The sequence below is a fragment of the Propithecus coquereli genome, unplaced genomic scaffold (genome assembly GCF_000956105.1).
Source record: "Propithecus coquereli isolate 6110/MARCELLA unplaced genomic scaffold, Pcoq_1.0 Scaffold127, whole genome shotgun sequence".
In the NCBI taxonomy this organism is placed as follows: Eukaryota; Metazoa; Chordata; class Mammalia; order Primates; family Indriidae; genus Propithecus; species Propithecus coquereli.
In genome coordinates this window covers 5,879,837-5,892,342 of record NW_012136858.1, presented here as the reverse complement: position 1 = coordinate 5,892,342, position 12,506 = coordinate 5,879,837, and the positions used below count along the sequence as shown (strand labels likewise).

The following is a 12,506-nucleotide window of genomic DNA, read 5'->3' as shown; positions in this document are numbered from 1 at the left end:
AGGCTGAGGCAGAAGGATTGCTTGAGCCCAGGAGTTTGAGGTTGCTGTGAGCTAGGCTGATGCCATGGCACTCTAGCCCAGGCAACAGAGTGAGACTGTGTCTCAAAAAAAAAAAAAAAACTAATGTCCCTCTTTGACACTTTGCCGACTTTTGGGAAGCCAGATGGGAGCATCCTTCCACATACCTTGGAGAGCTGGCTAGTGGAAAAAACAGGCTTGACCCTTAATCAATCATTCTTGGACATGCATGGAGCAGCAGACTGAATTCCACAGCAAGGCTTGAGAGAGCACCGTTCGGTCTCAGAGGAGGCACATTTCTGCGATAGCCTTTAGTAGTTCAGTGAGGCATAAACACTTTCCGGGGAAAAATTAGGAATAAAATCTCCTGCCAACTCAGAATATCTGCTCCATAAATGTATATTTTAAAAAAAGAAAAGTCTTATTATTACAGAAACATTAAATCAGACTGCGATACACATCACAGGCAATCCACTAATGAGACTGCAAAGATAGAAATCTCACTTTTTTATATAGCTAAGCACACATAATCCATAAATGTATATTTTAAAAAAAGAAAAGTCTTATTATTACAGAAACATTAAATCAGACTGCGATACACATCACAGGCAATCCGCTAATGAGACTGCAAAGATAGAAATCTCACTTTTTTATATAGCTAAGCACACATAATCCATTACATCCATGTTCCCAAGAAAAACAATTTGTTCTCATGTAAGAGGACTTGGCAGTACCACTTGCTATACATTCTTTGATAGTTCATCCTAGTTTCACTTTGTTATTGGCAGTGGCCATCTATGTTAGTTAATTGCCATTATCGGCAAGAAAAATAAAATTTTGCTATTTCTCCTATCCAAGTACTAAGCAGGCCCGACCCTGCTTAGCTTCAAAGATCAGGCATGACCAGGGTGGTATGGCTGTAGACAAATTTTCCTATTTCTAACACCAGCAGGTAGGAACAAGGTGCATTAGGCTAAACTCCCAAGGTGACAGGGAGATAGGGACACTATCTTCCTTAATGTTTACATTTCAGAGATAGCTCCCAGACCCTAAGAAAAACATTCCTCAGTTGTAAGGCAGGTAAGAGGCTTACTTAGCTCTTAAAAAGATTTATCTACATATCAAGGTGAAAAGGAAGGATTTATAAACACAAGTTTTCTCAAGGAAATGCTGTAAGAAAAGGGAAAGGGGAAAAGTCTCTTTTCCCTTTTGCCAACCAGGAAGTAGGAAAAGTTCAATCTTATTTTTATTTACCCTTACAAACCTTTCCTTATGGGTGAAATGGATGTTTGATGGAAGAATTCACCCATGAAAACAATCTACAGCCAATAAAGAGGAGGCCAGGACATATTTGGGAGGGTGAGTTGTGGGTTCCAGGAAGCCAGGGAGGAGTCATGCTGGTCCCTCTGTGGGCATCTTTTTCTTCTTGCCAAATAGCAGAAACGTGGGACTAGGAGCCATATTAGGCAGAAACATCCACTAGGCAAGAGATTCCTGGTAGGGAGAGAGAAACTACCCATTCATTTGGATGCCACTCTCCTACTCTACCGTCTACTGTAGGAATATGGGAGCCAATCTGTGGCGCTGAGTATGGAGAGGGTGTAACTGGATAGTGGAGTAAAAATTAAACACATTTTGCTGCCTTACAACCAGTTACAGCTGCTCATCAGTGATATGAAGCTCTCCCTGTGCCTAGGACTGAGCTCTGTGGGTGGACACAGTATGTGAGGGTAGGACAGTCTCCAATGGGAATGCTCCCCAGAAGAAAGTGAAATATTCTTCCTGGACCAGGTTCACCTTTCCCAATGCTGGAGGGGGTTTGGGAATCAAATATTTTACCACTTTGAACATTGTACACACTCTACCCTGACAACAGATAAGGGAATTAATTGGGCATCATTTGGACAAACTGTAAGGAAACTGGTTCTTACATTGTCTTATCAGGGAAAGAGTGACACTTTCACAAAAAGGTCTGAGATGTAACAGCCGGACAGACCAGGAGTGTGACCTAACTCAGACTGCCTGAGAGAGAAAATCATCCGACCCTCTCTACTAACACGACTGTTACTGAGAGGGTCCAGGTATTCAAGGGCTCAGCTGTCCAGAAACTCCCCACTGACTCTCTGAAAATGTATACCCTGCAGCCTCACATTCTTGCAGTTCACATACAGCATCGGTGCTTAAAGTCAAATTACTTTATAATTAATCTGCCATTATTCAGCTTTATATTTAACACTTTAACGGAGTCTGGCAACTAAAGAAAATCTCATTAAAGGACAGCATTAATAAAATGCTTCCAAGTACCTCTGCTTAACTCGAAGAAAAAATAAAAAGGACTTTGTAAGGCTAAAGAGAACACCGCCATGAAGTTGTATTCCACTGGGAAATTCCTGCCTTTGCCAATTATACACGTTAATCAGTAATTTTTTTTGAAACATGGACCGTCTGAGACTCTCGAATATGCTTTTTAAACTTCGCTCCAGAAATGCACAAACAAAACTCTTAAAATGTTTTGGAATTAATTTCAGATGCCTTATGGATTTTTAGAAGCACCCATCAAAAGAAAAATTCCCCATTTCTGGTACTCCAATATTACGCCCTTAGAATTTCCCTAAAACTTGCTCCGCTGAACCTAACGTCGGACGGAGGACTTTCCCAAATTGCAAATCAAACCCAGATCCGGCCGGAACACCAAGCTTGAGCTGTGATAGCGGTGGGAAGGCCCCTTTCATCAGTAAAACAAATGCCTTTATGAAAGCAGCGGGCCAATCTTCGTGTGGAAAGAGGCTTGGCTTCTTCTCATTTGGGGAGCTTTCACGCGGTTGTCTACGTGGGAAAAAAACGCGTCCACCTGCGGGAGTCCAGTACGATGCCGATTGCGCGTGCGCAAGGGCGAGCGGGGAGCACAGCGGCCCGTCAGCGGGGCGGGGCAGAGAGGGAAACCCGCCCCTTCCAATCCCCTCGGCCTTAACTCCTTGCTATCCCTCCGCCGAGCTTCCTTTTCTTCCCCTCTGACCTCGGAAAGAAGGGGGCGGGGCCCCCAGAGGCGGAAGTCGCGGTGTATTGTGGGCTTGCTCAGAGCCGGGGAGTTGAGCCTGAATGAAAGTGGCGCGCTGCTGACGTTACCCGGATCGGAGCGGCTGGAATTCGGGTCCCTATTGGGATTCAGGTGTCTCGGACCTCCGGTGCTGACCCAACTGCGGAGAGGCGGCGGCAAAGGCTCAGCGAGCGTTGGTGAAGGGGGCGGCTCTGCGCGGCCCCCCAAGACATGGCTCACAACAAGATCCCGCCGCGGTGGCTAAACTGTCCGCGGCGCGGCCAGCCGGTGGCAGGTAACCCGGGAGCTGGAATGTTCGAATCCCCGCGCTCGCATGGATTCGGGGGTGGGCCGATGAGGAGAGCAGCTTTCGGTGGTTCCGTGGCCATTAGTGAATGGCATTTTAGGACCTAGATGTGTTGGGTCGTATGAAGCTTCGTGGACGAGTGTTTGGGAGCACGGACGGGAGAGGGTGGAGGGTGTGTGGGGGACACTTGTCATTATTCCTGTGTGGCTAAGTGTTGCTAACGGGAAGGTAGGAGGTTTGTATGGCATGAGCAGAGGATCTAGGAATACATTGGGCAGTACGTTGAAGCTTAGTCTGAAGTTTGTGAACCTTTCAGGATTCAACTTTCCCCTCGAAGAGAAGGGACCGAGTGTCAGTTTTGAGATGGAGGAGGGCTAAGGAAGAGAAGCGGTTCCTAGCGGTGAAATGGGTTGACACCCACACGGAGACTGGGAATCTGGAAGGTTTTTGTTTTTTAAATGATTTTTATTGTGGATTTTTTCATGTTTATTGAGTTTGATACACAATAAACTTTAAAGCATACAGTTTGATAAATTTTGACTGAATATATATGTCTTCTATGAAACTCCTATGAAACCATCACCCCTGAAAGTTTTCTCCTGTCCCTTTGTAATCCCTCCCTCCCTCAGGCAACCACTGATCAGCTTTCTGTCACTATAGATTAGTTTGTATTTTCTGGAATTTTTTTTAAATAGGTGGAAACCTAGTATGTACTCTTTTGGGGCATATGTGTCTGGCTTCTTTCGCTCGGCATAATTATTTTGATACTTATCCAGATTGTTGCATGTATCAGTGTTTATTCCTTTTTATTGCTGAGTAGTATACCATTGTTATAGATAAACCCCAATTTATCCATTCATCTGTTGTTGGTCATTTGGGTTGTTTCCAGTTTTTGCTAGTGCAAATAAACCTGCTATGAACTTTCATGTGCAGTTCTTTGAATGGCATATACTTTTCCTTTCTCTTGTGTAAATCTCTAGGAGAGGAATGACTGGATCATATGGTAGGTCTATGTTTGACTTTGTAAGAAACTGCCAACCTCTTTTCCAAAGAGGTTGGTAACATTTTGCATTCTCACCATCAATATATTAGAATTCCATTTGCTCCACATCCTTTCCGACACTTGGTATGTTAAGTCTTTCTAATTTTAGCCATTGTAATAGATGCGTAGTAATATTTTATTGTGGTTTAATGTTGAGCATCTTTTCATGCGCTTCTTGGCTATTCATATACCTTCTTTTGTGAAGTGTCCAAATCTGTTCCTGATTTTTTTTTTTTTTTTTTTTGAGATGGAGTCTTGTTCTGTCACCCTGGGTAGTGTTCAGTGTTGTCATCATAGCTCACTGCAACCTCAAACTCCTGGGCCAAGCGATCTTCCTGCCTCAGCCTCACAAGTAGCTGGGACTACAGGCATGTACCACCACGCCCGGCTAATTTTTGTTTTCTATTTTTTGTGGAGATGGGGGTCTCACTCCTGCTCAGGTTGATCTTGAACTCCTGAGCTCAAGCGATCCTCCTGCCTTGGCCTCCCAAATTTTACTGAGTTGTTAGAGTTCCTTGTATATACTCATATGTCTTAACAATGGGGATATGTTCTGAGAGATGTGTCATTAGGTGATTTCTTTGTTGTGTGAACATCATAGAGTGTACTTACACAAACCTGCATGGTATAGCCTACTATACACCTAGGCTATTTGATATAGCCTATTGCTCATAGGCCACAAACCTATACAGCAAGTTACTGTACTGAATACCGTAGGCCAGTTATAACACAGTGGTGTTTGTGTATCTAAACGTATCTAAACATAGAAAAGGTACAGTAAAAATACTGTATAAAAGATAAAAATGGTACACCTGTAACAGGGCAGCTCCATTATAATTTTATGGGGCCATCATGTCTGTCTTTTACTGAAAAGTCAAAATGAGGTGCATGACTGTATTGTAAATACAAGTCCTTTGTTGAATATATGCTTTTGCAAATGTTTTCTCCAGTCTGTGTCTTGCCTTTTCATTCTCTTAACAGTTTCTTTTGAAGAGCGAAAAGTTTTCTTTTCTTTTTTCTTTTTTTTTTTTTTGAGACACAGTCTTACCTTAGGTAGAGTGCCATGGCATCAGCCTAGCTCACAGCAACCTCAAACTCCTGCACTTAAATGATCCTCCTGCCTTAGCCTCTCTAGTAGCTGGGACTACAGGCATGCACCACAATGCCCGGCTAATTTTTCTATTTTTAGTAGAGACGGGATCTCGGTCTTGCTCAGGCTGGTCTTGAACTCCTGAGCTCAAGCGATCCTCCTGCCTTGGCCTCCCAGAGTGCTAGGATTACAGGCGTGAGCCACTGCGTCTGGCCTGAAAAGTTTTAAATTTTAACTGACTTCAACTTATTGCTTTTTCTAGAAGGTAGTTTTAGGACAAGAAGGATTTTGTAGGTATTAATAGTAAGCTATGAGTGCTTATTCTTTATGTACGTATTTACAATATGTCTTCCTGACTATTTAAATTATTGGAAGAGGAGGTTCTGTAGTTACTTTTTGTTTAGGTTGTCTGATTCTTCCCGTTTGTGAGCTTTTCTTCACATTTTACATAAAATCTTCAGTCACTAAAGCCATAAAAACAATGAATAAAAGTGGTATTGAAAGATAATCTAAGCAAGTCTTAGTGTGAAGAAATCTTTATGAACAATGAAATAATTTTCTTTATGTTCTAACCATTTTTTTTTTTTTTTTGAAACAGAATCTCCTTCTGACCCCTGGACCAGAGTGCTGTGGCATCAGCCTAGCTCATAGCAACCTCAAACTCCTGGGCTTAAGTGATGCTCCTGCCTCAGCTTCCCTCTGTAGCTGGGACTACAGGCACGTGCTACCATGCCCAGCTAATTTTTAAACTTTTTGTAGAGACAGGGTCTTGCTGTGTTGCTCAGGCTGGTCTCACACTCCTGGCCTCAAGTGATCTCCTTGCCTCAGCCTCCCAAAGTGCAGGGATTATAGGCATAGCCACTACGCCTGGCTAGTACCTCGCCTTTAAAAGCACATAGTCTCATGGGAGTAGCAAACCATCAATTTTAAACTTACCTCCTCTGTTTTGACAAATACAGTAATGACTGTTGTAGAATATGATGGGAATCAGAGGTAGTAAACCTAATTTTTTGCTTAGGATTGGGAAAGAAGACATGGGAAGGAAGAAGGATATCAGAAAAGGCTTCCCAGAGGAGGTGATACATAAATTGTCTTGAATAAATAGAATTTTGCTAGATAGATAATTGAGGGGTGTTTTTTGGAAAGGCTCTATGTTAGGATAGGATGATGATGGGGGAGATCATGGACTGAGAAAGTGTCTGTGTTCTGGAGGACATAAGTGAGGATATGTGGTTGGAGAGTAGGAAACAGATCATACAAGCAAGTAGGGTGTGATAAGGAATTTTAATATTTATATCCTTTAATGTACACTGGCAAACCATTGCAGTTTTTTAAGCATTGGAAAAGAGATGATTTGACTTCAGTTCTTTGTTTACTGAATTGAAGGATACAAGAGTGGAAGTGGAGAGACTAGTTAGGAACCTGTGGTAGTCCAGGTGAAATACAATGGTGATGATTTAGAACTAAGACTGATTTGAGAGATACCAAAAAGGGAATATGTACAGAACTTGATGTTGTATTTAGAATGATGGAAAGAGAGTCAAAATTAAGTCCTAAATTTCTGGCTTATGCAATGGGATGATTGGTGTCATTAGGGATTATTGGAAGAGAAACAGGTTGCAGAAGATATCTTAAGATCCTGGTTACTGGCAGGCCAGTGGCCATGGAAGTTGGAATCTGCTAAGGAGTGTGTAACAAAACTCACCTGCTGAATCAACTAAAAAAATAAAAAGATCCTGGTTGCTCAAATAGAGATGTCGAGTAAACAGTTGGATATACGGTTGGGAGTTGAAAGAAGTCTGAGTTGGAGATGTACATTTGGGAATCAGCATAAAGATAACTTATTTTTTCTTTTTAAATAGAGATGGAATCTTGCTCTGTTGCCTAGGCCGTAGTGCAGTGACGCAGTCATAGCTCATTGCAGCCTTGAACTACTTGCCTCAAGTGATCCTCCTACCTTAGCCTCCTGAACAGCTAAGACTACAGGTGCACATCACCATGCCTGGCTAATTTTTTTATTTTTTATTTTTTGTAGAGATAGGGTCTTGCTAAGTTACCCAGCCTTGACTAGAATTCATGGCCTCAAGTGATCCTTTCACCTTGGCCTCCCAAAGTGCTGGGATTGTAGGCATAAAAACAATATTTAAAGACATGGTAGTTGATCAGTCAGCATTTAAGTACAGACATACCTCAGAGATATTGCAGGTTTGGTGCCAGACCACCGCAGTAAAGTGAATATCTTAGTAAAGCTAGTCAGACTAATTTTTTGGTTTCCCAGTGCATACGAAAGTTATATTTACACTATACTATAGTCTGTTAAGTTGCAGTGGCATTATGTATAAAAAAACCAATGTATATACCTTAATTAAATACATTGCTAAAAAATGCTAATGATCATCTGTGTCTTCAGTGAGTCATAATCTTTTTGCTTGTAGGAGGTCAACAATGGTCACAGCATTTTCACCAGGAATAGATTCCATATCAAGAAACCAAAAAAAAAAAAAAAAAAAAGAAACCATTTTGCTTGTCTATAAGAAGCAACTCCTCATCTGTTCATGTTTGTTTATTTATTTATTTACTTTTTTTTTTTTTTTTTTTGAGACAGAGTCTCACTCTGTTGCCCGGGGTAGAGTGCCGTGGCGTCAGCCTAGCTCACAGCAAGCTCAAACTCCTGGGCTCAAGCGATCCTCCTGCCTCAGCCTCCCAGGTAGCTGGGACTACAGGCACGCACCACCATGCCTGGCTAATTTTTTTTTTCTTCTATTTTTAGTTGTTTGGCCAATTTCTTTCTGTTTTTAGTAGAGACGAGGTCTTGCTCTTGCTCAGGCTGGTCTTCAACTCCTGAGCTCAAGCAATCCTCCCACCTCAGCCTCCCAGAGTGCTAGGATTACAGCGTGAGCCACTGCGCCTGGCCTACTTTTTTTTTACAATGCTTAATTTTCTGTGTCAAGCATTCAAGTTTTATCATGAGATTGCAGCAGTTCAGTCACATATTCAGGCTCTACTTCTAATTTTAGTTCTCTTGCTGTTTCTACCACATCTGCAGTTACTTCTTCCACAGAAGTCTTGCACCTCTCAAAGACATCCATGAGGGTTGGAATCAGCTTCTTCCAAACTCCTGTTACTGTTGATATTTCGACCTCCTATGAATCATGAATGTTCTTATTGGCATCTAGAATGGTGAATTCTTTCCAGGAAGTTTTCAATTTACTTTGCCTACATCCATCTGAGGAATTACTGTCTAGGGCAGCTATAGCCTTATGACATATATTTAAAAGTTGAAATTACTCCTTGATCCATGGGCAGCAGAATGGATGTTGTGTTAGTAGGCATGAAACCAACATTAATCTCCTGGTACAACTCCACCAGAGCTCTTGGGTAACCAGGTGCATTGCCAATGATCAGTAATGCTTTGAAAGGAATTTTTTATTCTAAGCAGTAGGTCTCCTCAGTAGGCTTAAAATATTAAGTAAACCATGCTGTAAACAGATATGCTGTCATATGGCTTTGCTGTTCCATTTATAGAGCATATAGAACATAAGCAGAGTCGATTTAGCATGATTCTTTAGGGCTCTAGGATTTTAGGAATAGTAAATGAGCATTGGCTTCAAATTAAAGTCACCAGCTACATTGGCCCCTAACACGAAAGCCTGTCCTTTGAAGATCTGAAGCCAGGCATTGACTTCTCCTCTCTAGCTGTGGAAGTCCTAGATGGCATCTTCTTCCAATACAAGGCTGTTTCGTCTACACTGAAAATCTGTTCTTTTTTTTTTTTTAAGATTCAAGGTCTTGCTTTGTCGCCCAGGCTGAAGTGCAGTGGCCGGATCACAGCTCACTGAGTCTTTTTTTTTTTTTTTTTTTTTTTTGAGACAGAGTCTCACTCTTTTGCCCGGGCTAGAGTGAGTGCCATGGCGTCAGCCTAGCTCACAGCAACCTCAAACTCCTGGGCTCAAGCAATCCTTCTGCCTCAGCCTCCTGAGTAGCTGGGACTACAGGCATGTGGCACCATGCCCGGCTAATTTCTCTATATATTTTTAGTTGTCCAATTAATTTCTTTCTATTTTTAGTAGAGACGGGGTCTCGCTCTTGCTCAGGCTGGTTTCGAACTCCTGAGCTCAAACAATCCGCCCGCCTCGGCCTCCCAGAGAGCTAGGATTACAGGCAGCTCACTGAGTCTTGAACACCTGGGCTCAAGTGATCCTCTTGCCTCTGCCTCCCAGATAGGTAGGACTACATGCATATGCCACCATGCCAGCTGATTTAAATTTTTTTTTTTGGTAGAGGTGGGATCTCACTATGTTGCCCAGGCTGGTCTCAAACTCCTGGCCTCAAGTGATCGTCCCTTCTTGGCCTCCCAGAATGTTGGGGTTATAGGTGTGAGCCATGGCACCCAGTTGAAAATCTGTTGTTTAATGTAGCCACCTTCATCAATGATCTTAGATCTTCTGGATAATTTGCTGTAACTTTTACATTAGCACTTGCTGCTTCATCTTGTACTTTTATGTTATGGAGATGGCTTCTTTCTTTAAACCTCATGAACCAAGTTCTGCTAATGTGAAACTTTTCTTCAACAGCTTCCTCACTTCTCTCAGCCTTCACAGAATTTTTGAGAGTTACAGCCTTGCTGTAAGTTAGGCTTTGGCTTAAGGGAATGTTGTTGCTGGATAGATCTTCTATCCAGACCACTAAAACTTTCTCCATAACAGCAATAAGGTTTCGCTTTCTCATCATTCATGTGTTCACTGGAGCAGCTTTCTTTTTAAAAAAAATTTTACTTAAAAATTTTTTTAAAAAATTGGTATTATTTTTGGGTTGGGATCTTGCTGTGTTACCCAGGCTGGAGTGCAGTGGCTATTCACAGGTGCAGTCTTAGCATACTGTGGCCTGGAACTCCTGGCCTCAGTGATCCTCCTGTCTTAGCCTCCCAAGTAGCTGGGACTATAGGTGCATGCCACCACACACAGGTGGGCTAGCACTTTTAATTTTCTTCAAGAACTTTCCATGTGCTTTCACAGCTTTGCTAGCTGTTTGGCACAAGAGGCCTGGCTTGGGGCTTATCGGGTCTTTTGACATGCCTTCGTCACTACGCTTAATCATTTCTAGCTTTTGATTTAAAGCGAGAGAAGTGCGATTCTTCCTTTCACTTGAACACTTAGATGCCCTTGCGGGGTTATTAATTGGTCTAATTTCAATACTGTGTGTCTCAGGGAATAGGGAAGCTTGAGGAGTGGGAAAGAAACAAGGGAATGGCTGGTTGGTTGAGCAGTCAGAACATACACAACATTTATTGATTATGTTTATGGTTTGTGGTGCCCCAAAAGTTACAATAGTAATATCAAAGATCACTGATTACAGATCACTGTTACAGATAAAATAATAATGAAAAAGTTTGAAATACTGTGAGAATTACCAAAATGTGACACAGAGACGTGGAGGGAACACATGTTGGATAAATCGTGCTGATAGACTTGCTTGACCCAGGGTTGCTGCAAACCTTCAATATGTATCAAATAAGAAACGTAGTAACTGTGAAGTGCAATAAGGTGCAGTAAAATGAGGTATGCCTATGATGCTAGTTTCTCTAACAACTCCCCAAACTTGGGAGACTAATATATGTTTATTTCTTTCTCATATAACAAGCTGTTATGCGTCAGGCAGCTTTTCCAGGCCACTCTTCTCTGGTGAATCTCTAGGCTCTTTCTTTCTGGTGATACTGTCCTCTTAAACCTCTAAGGTTGCCATGGATGGGGAAGAACAGGAATGGGTGATTTTTCAGAGGATTTTATGGCCAGCCTTGTTAGTGGTAGAGTTCACTCCTGCCCATATCCCATTGGCCAGAATCCAGTCACATGACCCTCACCCAACTACAGGAGAGGCTGAGAAATGTAATCTTCCTGTGTGCCCTGGAAGAAGAAAATAAATGGAATTTGGCGAACAGATAGCATCACTTCTACCATGGAAGTGGATAAGACCTTCTAGGTGGAGAATGTAGAAAGAGTAGAGGAGAAGGCCTATGATGAAACTCATGGAAACCTGGCATTTAGAAGCTGGGGGGAGGGAAAAAGAGGGCACAAAAGAGTTCAGGAGGAGTAGCCAGAATTTGGCAATGGTGTTTGGTGGGTGGTAGAAGCTACAGGAGTCTGGTGTCATGGAAGGCAAGAGTTTTTCAAGAAGGAAGGAGGCTGGGAGCGGTGGCTCACACCTGTAATCCTAGCTCTCTGGGAGGCCGAGGTGGGCAGATTGTTTGAGCTCAGGAGTTCGAAACCAGCCTGAGCAAGAGCGAGACCCCGCCTCTACTAAAATTATAAAGAAATTAATCGGCCAACTAAAAATATATAGAAAAAATTAGCCGAGCATGGTGGCGCATGCCTGTAGTCCCAGCTACTTGGGAGGCTGGGGCAGTAGGATTGCTTGAGCCTAGGAGTTTGAGGTTGCTGTGAGCTAGGCTGACACCACGGCACTCTAGTCCGGGCAACAGAGTGAGACTCTGTCTCAAAAAAAAAAAAAAAAAAAAAGAAGGAAGGAATTGTGAGATACATGAAATGATACTGAGATGTTAAGATACTGGAAAAGTTGATAATAACTTGGAAGTTGTTGGTGACAGTGAGAATTATTTTCAGTGGGAATGTGGAGTCAGAAGCCAGATTGGAGTGGATGAGTTACTTGGCTGCAGGTCTCTTACAGAGTTGTAATGGATTACTGAGGGACGTGGGTAGATGGCTCTGAGACCTGCCTTAGAGTGTAATTCCCACCTTTGGGATGGAGATGTAGTGCCCAAAAGTTTCAGTGGACCCCAGAAGGGATGATTAGAAGGGACTTGAGAGTGGTCAGCTAACCCGAAGAGGAGGCTGAGGTTGGAACATGGAAGATGTAGGATTATCTTCGTCAACCCATCTACCAAGGCCAAGGATGGACCCTAGTCATCTCTACTCCAGCCTCCTCTTCAGGTTGGCTGACCACTCTCAAGTCACTAATAGGTGCTGCTGGGATGGAAACTAACAATGCCCAAACG

At 42.6% G+C, this 12,506-nt stretch overlaps 1 protein-coding gene across 3 annotated transcripts in view; it reads left to right on the top strand.

Annotated features, from left to right (window-relative positions):
- Nucleotides 1-3,067: 3,067 nt before the first annotated feature.
- Nucleotides 3,068-12,506, top strand: part of RNGTT (RNA guanylyltransferase and 5'-phosphatase) — a 271,692-nt gene continuing 262,253 nt past the window's right edge. For all 3 annotated transcript variants that reach the window (XM_012638249.1, XM_012638248.1, XM_012638247.1), the window contains exon 1: nucleotides 3,068-3,350. Coding sequence is in view for 2 of the 3 variants with exons in the window: in XM_012638248.1 (XP_012493702.1) it covers nucleotides 3,287-3,350 (64 nt within the window). In the remaining variant the exon portion in view is untranslated. The remainder of the gene's footprint in view (nucleotides 3,351-12,506) is intronic.